Source organism: Microtus oregoni, unplaced genomic scaffold (genome assembly GCF_018167655.1).
Source record: "Microtus oregoni isolate MIOR12 unplaced genomic scaffold, Mior012 000023F_ref0000262, whole genome shotgun sequence".
Lineage (NCBI taxonomy): Eukaryota > Metazoa > Chordata > Mammalia > Rodentia > Cricetidae > Microtus > Microtus oregoni.
In genome coordinates, this window is record NW_024543082.1 from 25,263,350 (window position 1) to 25,279,651 (window position 16,302).

General features: G+C 46.0%; 1 protein-coding gene and 1 long non-coding RNA gene across 3 annotated transcripts in view; one reads left to right on the top strand and one right to left on the bottom strand.

Annotated features, from left to right (window-relative positions):
• Cfap91 (cilia and flagella associated protein 91) overlaps nt 1-14,158 on the top strand; it is a 44,706-nt gene extending 30,548 nt beyond the window's left edge. The window contains exons 11-17 of one of the 2 annotated variants that reach the window (XM_041673171.1): nt 1,093-1,209; nt 3,216-3,284; nt 4,157-4,303; nt 7,108-7,329; nt 9,899-10,047; nt 10,624-10,715; nt 13,645-14,158. In XM_041673171.1, coding sequence (XP_041529105.1) covers nt 1,093-1,209; nt 3,216-3,284; nt 4,157-4,303; nt 7,108-7,329; nt 9,899-10,047; nt 10,624-10,715; nt 13,645-13,847 — 999 coding nt within the window. In that variant the 3' untranslated portion in view covers nt 13,848-14,158. The remainder of the gene's footprint in view (nt 1-1,092; nt 1,210-3,215; nt 3,285-4,156; nt 4,304-7,107; nt 7,330-9,898; nt 10,048-10,623; nt 10,716-13,644) is intronic. The other variant, XM_041673173.1, reaches the window with a different exon arrangement.
• Nucleotides 7,254-15,874, bottom strand: LOC121461842. Its single transcript, XR_005976229.1, has 3 exons — nt 15,844-15,874; nt 14,961-15,033; nt 7,254-7,299 (listed from the first exon to the last, which is right to left on the bottom strand). It is a non-coding gene; the product is annotated as an uncharacterized LOC121461842 (long non-coding RNA).
• Between the last annotated feature and the right edge of the window lie 428 nt (nt 15,875-16,302).

The following is a 16,302-nucleotide window of genomic DNA, read 5'->3' on the forward strand; positions in this document are numbered from 1 at the left end:
GCACACGCCTTTAATTCCAGCACTTGGGAGGGGAGGCAGGTGGATCTCAGTGAGTTTGAGGCCAGCCTGGTCTACAAAGCAAGTTCCAGGACAGCCAGGGCTGTTACGCAGAGAAATCCTGTCTCAAAAAAAAAAAAACTAATAATAATAATAAGTGATGTGCACACAGGACAGAACATTTAAAAACTTTTTTTTAAATTCCCACGATGTCTGATGGAAACGAACACAAAACGAGGTAGGAATCGAAGAGACAGTTCAGCAACTCCGAGAAAGTTTAGGACCAGGGTTCCGTTCCCAGCATCTATGTGGTGCGTAACTCCGGTTCCAAATGATCTGTCTCCTGCTTCTGACCTCTGAAGGCTTCTGCGCGCACACACACACACACACACACACACACACACACACACACAGAAGTCCTTCTGGATATGTGTTGCTTTTATTGGTTAATGAATAAAGAATCTTGCTTGGCCTGTGATAGGGTAGAGTAGAGTTAGATGGGGAAAACTAAACTGAATGCTGGGAGGAAGAAGATGGTTTCTTTGGAGTCAAGAGAAACCAGAGGGGAAAGACACAAACTGGCAGTTAGAACCTTGCCAGTAGGCCACAATCCTTGCGGTAAAATATAAAATAGTAGAAATGGGTTAATTTAAGAGATAAGAGTGATCTAGAAATATACATAAGGTGATAGGCCAAGCAATGTTGTAATTAATACAGTTTCTGTATGGTTATTTTGGGGCTGAGCAGCCAGAAACAAGCAGCCTCCTACAACACACACACACACACACACACACACACACACACACACACACAGAGAGAGAGTGAATATTATACACTCAGACATGCACACATATACATAACATAAAATTAATTAATGTATATTTTAAAAATTAGATGCCACATTTATTCAGTGGTTAATGTATTCTTAGGAATGTCATAGCACATGGTGGAGAATACACACACCCAGCTGGCTCTTTCTCAGCTAACCTTGAATATAGGCATAGGGATCGGGCTTGATACCCAGATTTACAGCCTAGACCTGGCACTGGGGGAGGGTGGAAACTAAGAGATGACCTTAGCTGGTATGTATTTCAGGCACTGTTGGATAAGAAGAATAAAGTGCAAGATGGAAGGAAGCCTCTGCGATTCCTGCAAAAGAACCCCATCCCCCCGCCTCGGCTTCCAACCCCCACGCTGGAGATGAGGGCCAGTGTAAGTCTGAAACTTCTACTTGAAGCACTAAGATCAGGATTGCAGTCAGTTCGTGCTTAGGGTAGTTTGGGTTGGAAACAAATTAGGTTAGCAGTGTTAGTGTCTCAAGCTCTGATTTTTTTTTTTTTTTGTTTTGTTTTTCGAGACAGGGTTTCTCTGTGGCTTTGGAGCCTGTCCTGGAACTCGCTCTGTAGACCAGGCTGGTCTCGAACTCACAGAGATCCGCCTGCCTCTGCCTCCCAAGTGCTGGGATTAAAGGCGTGCGCCACCATTGCCCGGCTCAAGCTCTGATTTAAAATCAGTTCCCTCTGTTTTAAAATTCTTTTGAGATTTTTTTTTTATGTGTAGGGGCATTTCGCCTGCACCGCGTGCATGGATTGACCATGGGGACCAAAAGAGGGCTTTGTATTACCCGGGAACTGGGTTACAGATGGTTGTGAGCTATCACGGGGATGCTGAAGATGGCAGTGCAGGCCTCTGTGAGAACAGCTAGTGCCCTTAACCCCTGAGCTATCTCTTCACCCACCCCCACCCCCAGTTCCCTCTTAACTTGTGTGTAGCAAACATCTAACATAAACAAATATAATCCATGTGAAATATAAACTATTTAGTCTTTTAAAGAATAAAAACACAAAGAATGAAAAATAGCTATTAGAAGGTAATCACCATGTATGTTACAAAAAAAAAGGAGAAGGAGAGAGAGGAGGAGGGGGTGGGAAAAGACAGAGAAGGAGAGAGAGGAGGAGGGGGTGGGAAAAGACAGAGAAGGAGAGAGAGGAGGAGGGGGTGGGAAAAGACAGAGAAGGAGAGAGAGGAGGAGGGGGTGGGAAAAGACAGAGAAGGAGAGAGAGGAGGAGGGGGTGGGAAAAGACAGAGAAGGAGAGAGAGGAGGAGGGGGTGGGAAAAGACAGAGAAGGAGAGAGAGGAGGAGGGGGTGGGAAAAGACAGAGAAGGAGAGAGAGGAGGAGGGGGTGGGAAAAGACAGAGAAGGAGAGAGAGGAGGAGGGGGTGGGAAAAGACAGAGAAGGGGATGGCCTGGCACAGCGACAGATCCCTGTAATCTCAGCACTGGGGGAGGGGGGGGCAACGCAACAGCACCATTCAGATGTATGGAGGACCCCGGTAAGTGGGCAAGGCGTCTCCAGACTATCGCTTTCTTTGGTGGGGACCCTAACTGGACCACTCCACACAGTTGGGCCAAGAAAGGCTCCCTCCCTATACCCTGTGCCTCCCTCTGGTTACCCATAACCTTCCTCCATAGCCTGTTGCTTGCCTTTTCATGGAGAGGCCTTATCAGATTTCTAGGTTTGTTTTTGCTGCTCTGGACACACCATTTTATAGATGCATATATTGTGTTCTGATCAGGGCTTCCGTTCACTCTACTCTAATTCCTCCCTTCTCCTCCACCATGATTTTCTCCTAATTGCAAGGTCTCTTTTGTAAACCCACCAAGTTTGGTGTGTGCACGGGCACAGGGCCCTGTAGTGGAGCATGGCTAGCTTCTCAGGAGTTACATCCCTGCAGAAAGCAGTCCCTCCCCGACTCCCAGCGCCAGAACTGTTGCTGACGACTCTCACCACTCTGTTCTGATTTGCTAGCAGAGCTACCTCGTGTGAAGAGCACCCTGCTCTAGCCACGCCCTTCATTACTCAGAAGCAAACATGAAAACCCCAATGTTAAAGGACATTGTTAGCTGTATTTGTGGATTCAGCACAAGTTTTCTGGGAATGGCTCCAGGTGCAGGGCTAACTTGGCGGTCCCATCATTTCTTTCTTTTAGGCTCTCTTCAGGATGTATTGCTCATAATAAAAGTGATACATTTTAATGATATAGTATTTAATATTTAAATATTAAAAATATTTAAGACACCATGTATTCAATGACAACAGTTCTCTTTCAATTCTTTTGACATCTCCCACAGTCTCATGCTTGAAAGAGGTCCCCTCAACAGCGTACGATGCTCTAGCTGCTGCAGTCCTCACCCGGTCCTCCCTTTGTCTCTTTAGGAAGGAGAAAAAGAAATGGCTGTGATCCATCTGCAGAAGTTACTCCGGGGCAGAGTCGTACAGAACATGGTGCGTAGGTCAGACCACAGGCCAGCATTTCTCCCACGATCGTGAACCCAAGGCCAATTCCCGCATGCGCCTTGCCCTCCTATTCCGGGGCCACACAAGGTCAAGATGAGCGGAATCACCTGCCCGTCCTGTGCCACAGTTATAACTTGGGCTATGTGAACTCCTTTTTCTTTTGTGGAATTGCTAACTCCCCAGATATGCACATCTGAATGTTGATGGTTAGAACATTATAAACCAAGAGGGACTCCCTCATTTTCTATTATGCCTTAAAACAATTGAGTTCGCATAGAGTGAGCAATATTTGTGTTAGAAACACAAAGTCGTTATAGTTTTGAGCTATATACCCGTGTGTATTCTTTTTTTTTTTTTCTTTCTTCCTACCAGAAATCTCATCTCAGAAGGAAGTAGTTTGAGTCTGAGGGATGTTCCCTTATCAGGCAGCAGCCCCAGTGCTGGTCCTGACTTTAAGCTTTGGGCAGATAATCTCTGCAGCTGCAATAGACACACCTCACTTTAAAACACACAAATCCCTCTTCCACGCCTTTCCCTCCTGAGGCCGCCTGTTCTTGAGAGACTGCGAGTCCAGGGCAGCTGGTGAGCGCCTGTGCTCAGCCCTGTGCTTCATCTCCTTAATCCGGGGAGAAGCTTGCAGTTCCCTTCAGATAGCGGATTGTGTGCTATGAACCCAGGGGTTAGTTCATCAGAAAAGCAAACTGGCCTCAAATAGTGCCGTCGTTTGTTTTTGTTTGCTTTGTCTTTTTAAAGAGGGCGCAGTAAGTGAGCTGCAGAACCTGCGGCTAGCACATGCCTCCTCCCAGCTCACCACGCGGCTCTGGTAACAGGTAACTCTTTCTGGATTTGTTTTGGTGCAGATGTTTGAGGGCAAAGAGAAGCGTCTGGAGTTGATCATGGAGTTGCGCACCAGCCACGCCCTGCAAGAGGACGACAAGCTAGTGAAGAGAGCGGAGAAGCAAGTGACCCTGGCCCTGCAGCGGCAGCGGAACCTGCATGAGAACAAGGTTCTGTCCTTTGTGCCCTTTGTGGCTTGCTGCGCCTTCCCCTCTAGGGGCCGCTACTGTCCCGTGAACAGCGCTGTAATAACAATAGATGAAAATTGTTCTACAGCCCGGGCACACAGCATTCTGCAGCAGCGTGCATTAGTGGGGTGTGCCCTCGCTGAATCTAACAGGTGCTCTTGTCTTTACTTAAAAAATAGAAAGAAACCTCAGGCCGGGCGATGGTGGCGCATGCCTTTAATCCCAGCACTCGGGAGGCAGAGGCAGGTGGATCTCTGTGAGTTCGAGACCAGCCTGGTCTACAGAGCTAGTTCCAGGACAGGCTCCAAAGCCACAAAGAAACCCTGTCTCGAAAAACCAAAAAAAAAAAGAAAAAGAAAAAAAAGAAAGAAACCTCAAAACCAAACCAAACAAATGCACTTTTTCCAACTTTAAGATATCCCCTTTCGATTTATCTGAAGCATTGACTAATGCTGCCCAACTCCCTGAAGCCTGGATATAGTGGAATGTCTAAAGGAGCAGCAGCTGCAACACAAAAGTACCATGAAAAAGCACAGTATGAGGTTTCTTTTAAAACATTGACCCTTAATTGTAGAACTTTGGAACCACATGAATTGCTCCTGCTGGTTGAGGTACCCATTAAATACGCCACTGTCTCACCACGTTTGGCGACTTTTGTCAGGCTCTCCTGCTCTGCCGTCTGACATAACTAACAATGGCACCCCCCCCCCCATCCAGCATTCATCTCTCCGTGATCGCTCTCAAGTGTCACCGACTATACCACAGTTATTTCCTCCTATTCCCAGATGTCTGCAAACCAAGCCTCAAAGTGAATCGATTTGCTGGTTAGTGTTAAAGTAGTAGCACTTACAGCAGCACTGTTTGACCAGCTTTTAATAAGCACACTCGACTCCCATGCAAAATGGAAATTGAGCACAAATGAGAAGCTCAACTTGGGAATGACAGTGGCTTTACTGTTTTATATGGCAGAAATGCCACTGGCGTCCAGTGGGCTTGAGGGAGTAGGCGCAGGTGAGGCAGTAAGAGCATCCCAAAGCTGTGCCACCTAAAAGTAGGACCAATGAAAGTTGAGGCTACTGTGGACCTGGAGTGTCTGGCTCGGGTGGTCCTGGAGTCTTGGAGATGTTTGGACAGAATGGTAAGCCATGAAAGCAGGAGGTCCTGGGGTGCGACGGGGAAAATGCCCTCTTTAGCCCTTTGAGGTGCATGGAGCTAAGCCGACTCTGAGTAGATATTCAGGTCAACAGAGCTGGATGCAAATGTCTGTTGGGAAATAGTGTCGCTCCTCCAACGACTGTGTATCTCTGGTCCTATCAAGGTACCCAGTGCAGGGACCTGAGGGAGGGTGTGCTCCACAGGTTTAGCAATGCTGGTCTCGCTACCTCTTTCCTCTTCTGTGGGAAACTGTCCAGGAAACACAGCTTCACTTCATGAGGAATTAGTGCTACAGCTGCAGCAGAATGCCTCCCAAGCGCGTTTGCTTTCAAATTGTGTTTCCCGACCCGATCAGCCCTGGCTACGTTCCCTGCAAAGGAATGGGGCTGGACATGAAAAGGCAACTGTTAGCACCCACCCCTACCCTGGAAGTGAAAGCGTTTTGGTCCATGATGACAGGCAGAGAAGCCACCATCTCTGGGCTGAGCATCCACTGTTGATACATGAGCAGTGACGTGCCCTAGCTTTACCTGTCTGCACCCCTGTTTAAAACAAAACAAAACAAAACAAAAAACGTCGAGCTTCAGGACTTGAAAGTATGTGTGGGTGAGGATGGGGATGGGGGAGCTGGCCTAACAACTGCTCTTGACAGATGGCCTCAGCCAGTGACCTCATTGCCCCCAAGACCCGAGGGGTGCAGAGTAGAGCCCTCAGTGCTAAAGTGGCATGTGGTGGGGAGATGGAGGTCTGTCCCTCACGTTTAGGAGAGGGAAGCCAAGCAGGTAAGGCATCTTAAACACATTTCTGTGTGAAAGCCCGGACACAAATACCCACATACCAGTGACTTCCTCCTGGCCAAGCTCCCCACGGGCCCATTATTTTACCCCAACAATATACGGACATCTAAGCTTTATTCTGTACTGGTTCAAAGATAATTGTTAATAGTTTTGAAGTTATTTTTTAAAGATTTATTTATTATGTATACAACATTCTTCCTCCATGTATGCCCACATGCCAGAAGAGGGCACCAGATCTCATAACAGATGGTTGTGAGCCAACATGTGGTTGCTGGGAATTGAACTCACAACCTCTGGAAGAGCAGCCAGTGCTCTTAACCACTGAGCCATCTCTCCAGCCCCTAGTTCTGAAGTTATTAAAAGTTTAGAAAGTACCATGGTTTTTCACTTTCACTGTTTTTCATTGTTTTTAAAGCTCTTCAAGTTGGTAGGCAAAGAGCAGATATTTAAAAATTAAAAGTGAATTTCTAGGAAGTTCTACTTTATTAAATTGAATGCAATGTTAACGTCTTGTCTTCCTTCATGTCTGACTTTCTGCATAAAATTGAACCAAAAATTACATTGTGTGTCTTGCTGAGACAATGTTTCAGTAAGTCGTCTTCACGACTTGAGAACTGTGAACCCTGAGGACTTTTCTCAGCTCTGCTTTCTCAGGTCTAAGTTTGTGTTACATTTTCCAACAAGTGCCCAGGGATGGGGGTCACCGGGGCATGATATTCCTGGTGAAGGCTGTTCTAACAAGAAGTTGCCTTGCTTGGTTATTCTGGGTCACCCAACCCTTAAGAACCACCGCTCTGAGTGGAGCTCGCTTTTAAAGTCTTTCTCGTTCTTAAGTTGTCAGTCATTGAAAACCATCTGGGCGACCTGGAAGGAAGAGTACTGGCGGACATGCTTGACTTCCTGTCCAAAGAGCTGGTGAGGCTGCAGGAGGAGAGGAGGATCCACGCCTTTGCGATGCTGGCTGAGCGCCAACGGCGCATGCGGGAGGCCGAAGAGAGTGGTCGACGGCAGGTGGAGCAAAGGCGCCTGCAGCAAGAGGACCAGATATTTATGGAGGCAAGTCGGGCAGCGGGGCGTAGTCAACTTCCTAGATCCAGGGCTTATGGGGAGCCAGGTTTAATCAAAGACATCTCATACTGGCATGTCTCGCGAAATCATACAGACACTTCATGACTTAAATGGGATTTCGGTTTGTTTTCATCTTGTTTCCACACTCTACACTAAAGGGTACAAAGGCATTGTGGGTACTCTGGAGGGAAGACGCAGGCACAGCCCTCCCCTCCTGCAGTTTAAATAACACGGAACATGCACATAATTATAGAATTAGAAATTCTATGAAGGAAGAAGCGACGCAACGAATAGGGTCCTCTTTAAAGTATATGATCAAGATTGGCGACTAGTCCATGGCTTACGTGACTGACTGCTCCTTTGGGAGGTTGGTAGGTGGAGAGGATGACGGGTCAGGGGCAGAATCAGGAGTTCATCAGAAACTTAGCTTGGGACAGTCTAGTGGAAAGGCAAGAGATTTCAGTCTCATCTGGGAAGGACACAAAAGAGTTAACAACGTTTTTGGTTTGACTTAAGGACCGCTTTGTGTGAGCACATCTGTGACTGGTATTTCTCTCCCCTTCCTCATCCCTGTGTTATAACCCAGCTATTTAGTGTCCTGTGTCTTTATAGCTTGCTTCCTGAATAAATGCTCAGCTTCACGAGGGCAAGCGTGCCCTGTACTCACACTGTGCTTTCTGCACCACCAACGTGGGCCCTGGACACACTAGACATTTCACAAATAAGTCTTGGGTGATACTGTACTACCCTGCCATTAAGACACTAACATCAGGAAGGCGTGGGGCTTAAGGTTGATATTTGGGGTCAAGGTACATTAGGAGTAAGTATCTTGCTGGGCAGTGGTGGTGCACACCTTTAATCCCAGCACTCGGGAGGCAGAGGCCAGCCTGGTCTACAGAGCAAGTTCCAGGACAGGCTCCAAAGCTACAGAGAAACCCTATCACATACTTAGGTTACACTTTTGGGCCCTCTAAGAGACAGGCCACACAGGTCTCGGTGCCTACCAGCAGCCCAAGCAGAGTTCTGGGTATTATCTCAGGTTCAAAGAAATATTCAGACATAAAAATGTTTTTGCCTCCATGAGACTCACAGTTTGTTGAGACAAAGACACACACGCAAAGTAGTGTTGATGCTGGTGATACTTTCTGTGTGTGTATGTATGTGTACATACACGCATGCATGTGTGTGAAACAAACAAAGCTAAGTGGTTTTGCCTGAGATTACATAGTTAGTGAGCAAAATTCTAAAGCTAAATAAGCACTCGCTAGGACCCTCATGAAAGTGGACACAGGCTGTGGTCAGAAAGGACCCCGTGGTCTTCTTAGGCACTAGCAGGGACTATATGGGTACTGATTTTATCCTAATTCATTATACTGTATGTACAGTTATGTGCTCTGCGTACCAAAAAACCGTCTGCATTCTATCTCATAATTTCAAGAAATCTTCAAAAAGTGATTAAGGGCCGTTATGACCTGGAACCCTTTCCCTTTCTGCTCTACAGCCTCTAAAATATGGCCCTTGTGGCAACTTAAGGTCACTACTGTCCGCAAAGGTTTCGTGTCCATAAAATAAAACATAAAAAGAGAGAGAAAGAATAGGGGGAAGCTAAGTCTTTCTTGGGCATATCATCTCAGCTCGCATTGACTTGGCCTGGCCTTGGTCATGTGGTCCTACAGAAACTGGAACTAGGAAATCTAGTCCTTGTGTACCTGTTTGCCTAGCTGAAACCCAAAGATTCTGTTATTTAAGATAAAAGACAGCAAGGGTATTAGGAAATATTCCTTAACCTCTGCTACAGTTAGGTGGCCTGGCCAAGTCACACAACTGATAAGGACAACCGGGATCCAAACCAGGTTGTTGATCATCATTATTTTGTAGAGCTTTTAACCATCATCCAACTATGTAGTAATATGAGCAGCGGGGCTGCGTCCCCAGCACCCCGCTGCCCACAAGGCTAGCTTTACCCGAAATAATTACATGGACATTGTATTCTTTTAAAAACTGCTTGGCCCATTTCTATCTAGCCTCTTCTCAGCTAACTCTCGCACCTGGACTAGCCCATTTCCAATCAGGTGTGTAGCATCCCAAGGTGCACTTACCGGAAAGATTCTAGCCTACGTCCATCCTGGGTCGGAGCTTCATCGCATGTGCCTCAGAGAGCAGAGCTATCCCCGCATCTGCCCAGGAGCCGGGAGCATGGCGTCTCTGTCTGAGGCGTCTTACCTCACTTCCTCTTCCTCCCAGCATTCTGTTCTGTTTACTCCACCCACCTATGTTCTAAGCTATGAGCCCAAGCAGTTTGTTTATTACTTAACCAATGAAATCAACAAATTGATATATGACACTCCCACATCACAAGTAAGACCCAGGATCCAAGTTATGAGATGGGCCAAGTGGCTTGAGCTGCCCAGAAAACGTAGGTAGATGGATGAGAAACAGAGCAGTGACTTAATGAAAGAAATACATGAACTGTAAGATCATCAAGCAATGTCTGTGTGGTTTCTGTACTGGCAACAATAGAAGTTCTTAAGCGGTATATATATTTTAATTTCTGCAGGTGATTAAAGTCCACCAAAGCACTGTGACCTCCTACCTGGAAGACATCATCCTGAACACTGAGGAGAGAACGGCGGAAGAACAAGCCAGGGCCGAAATCGAGAGGATCGCCGAGGAAATCAATGACATCGCCTATGCAATGGAAAGCCGGTATGCATCACAGAAAAGACTGGGAAATGGATGATGACATCACTGTTATTCACCTGTAGTCCTCCAGACCCTCAGGCCCCGCCAGAATATATAAGCCACGCTCTGATGTCTGTTGCTTTGCTAGCAGACCTTACTGGGACTCAACATGCCCATACCCCTCTTGGTAGGAGCACTGTGGACTGAATCCTTTGTTTTCCTCTGTCCTTCTGGTCCGTTTCCATTCTATACATTACAATACTCAGAACATAAAAGCAGAGTAGATATATGTATTTGACATATATTTGATTATTTGGACTGAATCCCAGTATGTTTTAGACTTCCAAGTATTTGCTGAATTTTTAACATGTGCCTCATAGCAGGCAGGATGAGGTCAAATTCTAATGTTTTTATGAAGTCAAACAAGCTTGCCAGGAATGTGCTCTTTCAGGTTATCCAATCAAGGGAAAGGTGACAGTGGCATTGAGAAAGGGCTTGTGTAGGTCACATGGGTCTCAGTGCCTATCAGCAGCCCAAGCAGAGAAAGCAGGAGTTCATTTTTTATTTATCTGCTCATTTGTTTTTGATGATGTTTTCTAGTCGAACGTCTCTTCAGTCAGAGGAGATTGTTGCCGAGTTGGTTTATAGTTTTCTCATCCCAGAGGTACAGAAAGACTTCGTCAAAGAGAAAGGTAAGGGGTGTAATTCTAGACAAAGGTGGAGTGGCATTTCATTTTTATTTTAATAAATAAAGCTTGCCTGAGGATCAGAAAAGTAAAACAGCCCCCCTGGCCAGCCGTACAGACCAGGCAGCATTGACACACACCTTTAATCTCAGTAGCTACACTAGCTTGCCATAGAAACCAGGCAGTAGTGGTGCACGCCCTTAATCCCAGAACTAGAGAGGAATATAAAATGGGAGGAGACAGCTCTCAGTCTCATTCTGAGGTATCCTAGAGGCTGGATCACCATTTCGGACTGAGGTTGAGGCAAGAGCCAGTGGCTGGCTGGTTGGCTTTTGTGACCTTCACGCTGAACCCCCTTTTTCTGACATTGAGTTTTTATTAATCGTGCTTCACAGAGGTGTGGGGATTTCTGAAAAAGCAGTGGGTTCTTGCTTCAGAGTTTATCACTTTCTTCCTGAAGCTTGACTGCAGAAACTAATCACCTCCAGCAGGGGGCAGAATCCACTTCCATCAGATTGGCAGAACGCCAATTCCTTTAACAGGAAGTTCTGAAGTTCCCAGGGAGTTTTATGCCTTGACCCACACACTTGCGGCCTTTTGCAGACCAGTACAGAAACAGTGGGTACTGAGGCAGGGGTGCCAGAAGAATCTAAAGACACCCCGCTGCTAATAGAATTTCTGCTGGGGTGACATGTAAGTATAACGGTTTCAATTTGTCCTTTGTTAAAAAATGGCAAGTTTTAAAATAATGATGCTTTTAGTCAGTAGGAAAGGAAAGAATATGTCTTAAAGAGAAAAGGACCCGGGGCTGGAGAGATGGCTTTAGTGGCACATACTGCTCTTCCTGAGGACCTGGGTTTGATTCTCAGCATTCTTCAGGTGGCTTACAACTTCCTGTCACCCCAGCTGCAGGGGGATCTGACACCTCTGACCTCTGTGAGGACTTGCATTCATATGGACATCCTCCCGCCCACATATGCATAATTAAAATTGTAATAACAATAAAATTTAAAGAAGAAGCAAAAGATTCTTTTAGAACCCTTAAACTGTTGGGGCCAGGTCTGATCCCACAGAGGGGACGTCGTTAGGACAAAACCGTGAAACAGTGGCCCACAGGCCTTTAGCTGGTAGAGAGCCCTTGAGAGACTGAGACAGAAAAGCACAACACTTTGTGCTTGATTAAGAACAAAGGGCTATGTGAGTTCGAGGCCAGCCTGGTCTACAGAGCTAGTTCCAGGACAGGCTCCAAAAACCACAGAGAAACCCTGTCTCAAAAAAAAAAAAAAAAAGGGCTAGTGGACTCTGGTGAATTAGGTTGAAGAATGTTGCTTTTTGCCTACATGTGGTAGCGTAACTTGAGAACAGAATCTCTCTAGCACTCCGCACTTTAGTCGGCTTACAGTGTCTTTTCTGTCGTCCTTAGTTTATTGCAATCAGTGTATTTACACACATCATGACCACCACCCTTAGATTCCCAGCAGCACAAGTCAGTGTTGAACAGAAGAATGTGTGGGTTTTATGTTTTCGTGGGTTCTACCTGATCTCCACACGAAAGATGCTGTGTTCCCATTTGTATGCAAAATTCAAGAAGTCATTGTTCTTTACTGCTGAGTAGTAGTCTAATATGTATATATTCCATACTTTCTTCACCCATTCTTCCATTGAAGGGCATCTAGGTTGTTTCCAGGTTCTGGCTATTACAAACAATGCTGCTATGAACATAGTTGAGCATATACTTTTGTTGTATGATAAGGCCTCTCTTGGGTATATTCCCAAGAGTGGTATTGCTGGGTCCAGGGGTAGGTTAATCCCGAATTTCCTGAGAAACTGCCACACTGCTTTCCAGAGTGGTTGCACAAGTTTGCATTCCCACCAGCAATGGATGAGTGTACCCCTTTCTCCACAACCTCTCCAGCAAAGGCTTATCATTGGTGTTTTTTATTTTAGCCATTCTGACAGGTGTAAGATGGTATCTTAAAGTTGTCTTGATTTGCATTTCCCTGATTGCTAAGGAAGTTGAGCATGATCTTAAGTGTGTTTTGGCCATTTGAACTTCTTCTGTTGAGAATTCTCTGTTCAGCTCAGTGCCCCATTTTATAATTGGGTTGATTAGCCTTTTACGGTCTAGTTTCTTGAGTTCTTTATATATTTTGGAGATCAGGCCTTTGTCAGTTGCGGGGTTGGTGAAGATCTTCTCCCAGTCAGTAGGTTGCCTTTTTGTCTTAGTGACAGTGTCTTTTGCTTTACAGAAGCTTCTCAGTCTCAGGAGGTCCCATTTATTCAATGATGCCCTTAGTGTCTGTGCTGCTGGGGTTATACGTAGGAAGTGGTCTCCTGTACCCATGTGCTGTAGAGTACTTCCCACTTTCTCTTCTATCAGGTTCAGTGTGTTCGGACTGATATTGAGGTCTTTAATCCATTTGGACTTGAGTTTTGTGCATGGTGATAGATATGGATCTATTTTCATTCTTCCACAGATTGACATCCAGTTTTGCCAGCACAATTTGTTGAAGATACTCTCTTTTTTCCATTGTATACTTTTAGCTCCTTTATCGAAAATCAGGTGTTCATATGTTTATGGGTTAATGTCAGGGTCTTCTATTCGATTCCATTGGTCGACTTCTCTGTTTTTATGCCAATACCAAGCTGTTTTCAATACTGTAGCTCTGTAATAGATTTTGAAGTCAGGGATGGTAATGCCTCCAGAAGTTCCTTTATTGTATAAGATTGTTTTGGCTATCCCGGGTTTTTTGTTGCAATGAGTCATTTTTATTGAGCACAGTAAACCCAAAACAGAAAATATGCATTTTGAAAATATATATATATATATATATATATATATATATATATATATATATATTTACCCCTATCTTAAAAATGCCGAGGGACGATTTCTAGCAGAAAAGTAAAAGCTTCCCCTGTTGCTTTGGTTCAGTGAGGCTTGCACAGCGGAAGCACATTCTCGCGGCCCATCAGATCATTCAAAGCTACACGGAAGCTGTGATTCAGAAGAACACCACTGAGGAACTGCGGAGAGCAGCCCTTGCACAAGAGACGCAAGAGACTCAGGAGGCCGATGAGAGCTCAGCATCTAACCCAACAACTGAAGAACATACTCCAAGTGAGGGAAGCAACTAGGCGAGCCTGACGTTTCCATCCGGAAGAGAGCCCCGGAGGAGGAGAAGCAGCTCTGTTCAGTTTGGGTCACTGCTTAACCAAGTGTGCCGTGAATGGACTGGCCCTTGTTTACAAAAAGAATGGAGCACTTCCACCGAAACTGACTCCTCTCATCTGGGCTAGGCTACATATTGTTGTGTTTATTAGAAAGTTAGCATTGGTTCTATAGCAGTTGGATTCTTGCGATCTAAAAAGTTAGGCTGTAGGTTATCGGGGAAGGGCCTTTTATCCTATGAGTGTACTCTTCCACAAATAAAGCATCATGGAACGTGTGAACACTGTTTGCAAAACTTGCTTTCACAGAGGCGGACCAGGTGCACCATGGTGTCTTGTGCTCCCTGTAAGCAGAGACGGAGCGTGATGCAGAACCTGCCGAGTTCAACCCAAACATCTGCAGTGCACCCCGGGGGGCTGGTGTTAGCCTCAACTAAATGTTCATATGCACAAAACTGAGGAGGTTCATATTTGGCATGGGGCTGCTCAGTTGGCATAGAAGACAGGAACACACCTGGTAGGCATAGGACCTGCCTAGAATACAAACGCCACATCCCAGAGGCTAGAATCTCTTGTAATAATTTTGTTGACTTAGCTTCCAGGGGTCCCCAAATGGATCGTCCCACCTAGAAAAGTTAGCATGCTGAAGGAGACTCACAACTGTGGGTACCTGGTGGGAACAGTGTGTCTGCAAGTCATCCTGGTAGAGATGTGTTTTAGCAGTCAGGGCCATTTTTACCGTAAGTAATGAGTTGCTTGGTAACCCAGCTGACACATAGCACATGATCTACCAGGAGAGCAGAACCGGAGAGTCCTGCATGATCCGTGGTTGGTACATACAATATTTGTCAGAAAGAAAGGTAAGACAAAACCATAAAAGATATTGGAAGTAAGCCAAAGAGAAGCAGAGGAGAATCGGAAACAATGCTCATCACCCCTTGTCTGCATGCCACCTTTGTCCAGACATACTTTGCAAAGATTATGTTCTTCAAGGAAGAGAAGGCAGGATGCAGAGAGAAGGTTCCTCATAGAGTAGCGACCACGGCCCAAGTACACTGCAAGTCCTTAGGAAAGGGTCACCTGGGAGCCGGCTTTGTCCTCTGCTGCACAGCAATCAACAACAACAATAGGAAACGATTCTCCATCAGCAGCTCTGCCCCGGATTTCGGTAGGAGTCAAGAGTGTGATTGAAAATATTTCAAAGTGATCAGTCTAACCTACTATTAGATCACCTGTGTTCTACCCCACCCACTTTAAGGTAACTTTAAAAAGGGAGGTAGGTAGGCAAAAAAACGTATGTGGTATGAACAGAAACCAGGCTGTATACCGTTACCAAGGCATGGGTTCTGCTTCAAGTGCCTACTTTGCTGGTGTTCTGGCTGGGGTTCCCTCAGTGACGGATGGTGTCCTGGATGAGAAAGTTAGATAAACCCTTTCCTGTCCTCCCCTGAGTTTCTTTTGGGCACCGTGTTTATCACAGCAACAGAAAGCAAACTAGGGGTATGTGTCCTCCAAAGAAAAAAAAGGAGAGGGTCCCTCTGAGTCTACCCCATGGGGACCTCTGTGCTCTGAAGGTCAGCTTGAGCCACACACACCCAAGAAGGATGTTAAGAGATTTTGAGAAAGGCCATTGGGCAGGTTGATAAACTCCTGTCTTCCTTCGACTTCACCTGTATTTACACCCTTGGTGTGTCTGACTCTGGTTTTTTTATTTATAACATATAAGATCTGCCTGCTTCTGCCTCGATTAAAGGCATGCGCCTCCACTGCCCGGCTCATAACTTCCCATTTTTATATGAGATGTAAACCTAGACCTTTGTGTGCCAGAAGAGCTTGGACAGATGATAAAAGCTGTAATAATTTACCTGTGGCTCAAGGACTTCTGGCCTGCTGCCCCGCCTCAGCTGGAATCCTGCCCACTCTCCTCGGCTACAAAAGTGCCAGTCAGAACCGAAAGACCTACCTCTAATCTTGGAAGTCTGTGTCCCTTTTCAGCTTTCCCAGCTTCTTAGGCTGTGACCCTCTCCTGCTACCCCAGAGCTCACTACATAGGCTGTTTCTTCTGGGAACTTCAATCTCTATTTCAATATAGGGCCCTGTTGAAGGCTAAGGCAACCTTGAGGGTGGTGGAGTTTATAAGCAACAGTTTCCCAATCCTGGAAGGTTTGGCGGGGGGGCGGGGGGGGGGGAGAAAACATCACTCAAAGCCTTCCTGTTGACCCAGCGGTGGTGGCACATGCCTTTAATCTCAGCACTCGGGAGGCAGAGGCAGGCGGATCTCTATGAGTTCAAGGCCAGCCTGGCTACAAGAGCTAGTTCCAGGACACCTAGGGTTGTTACACAGAGAAACCCTGTCTTGGAAAAAAAAAAAAGCCTCAAACCAAAAAACCAAAAAAACCTTTCCTGCTGGGCCAGTTCCTAG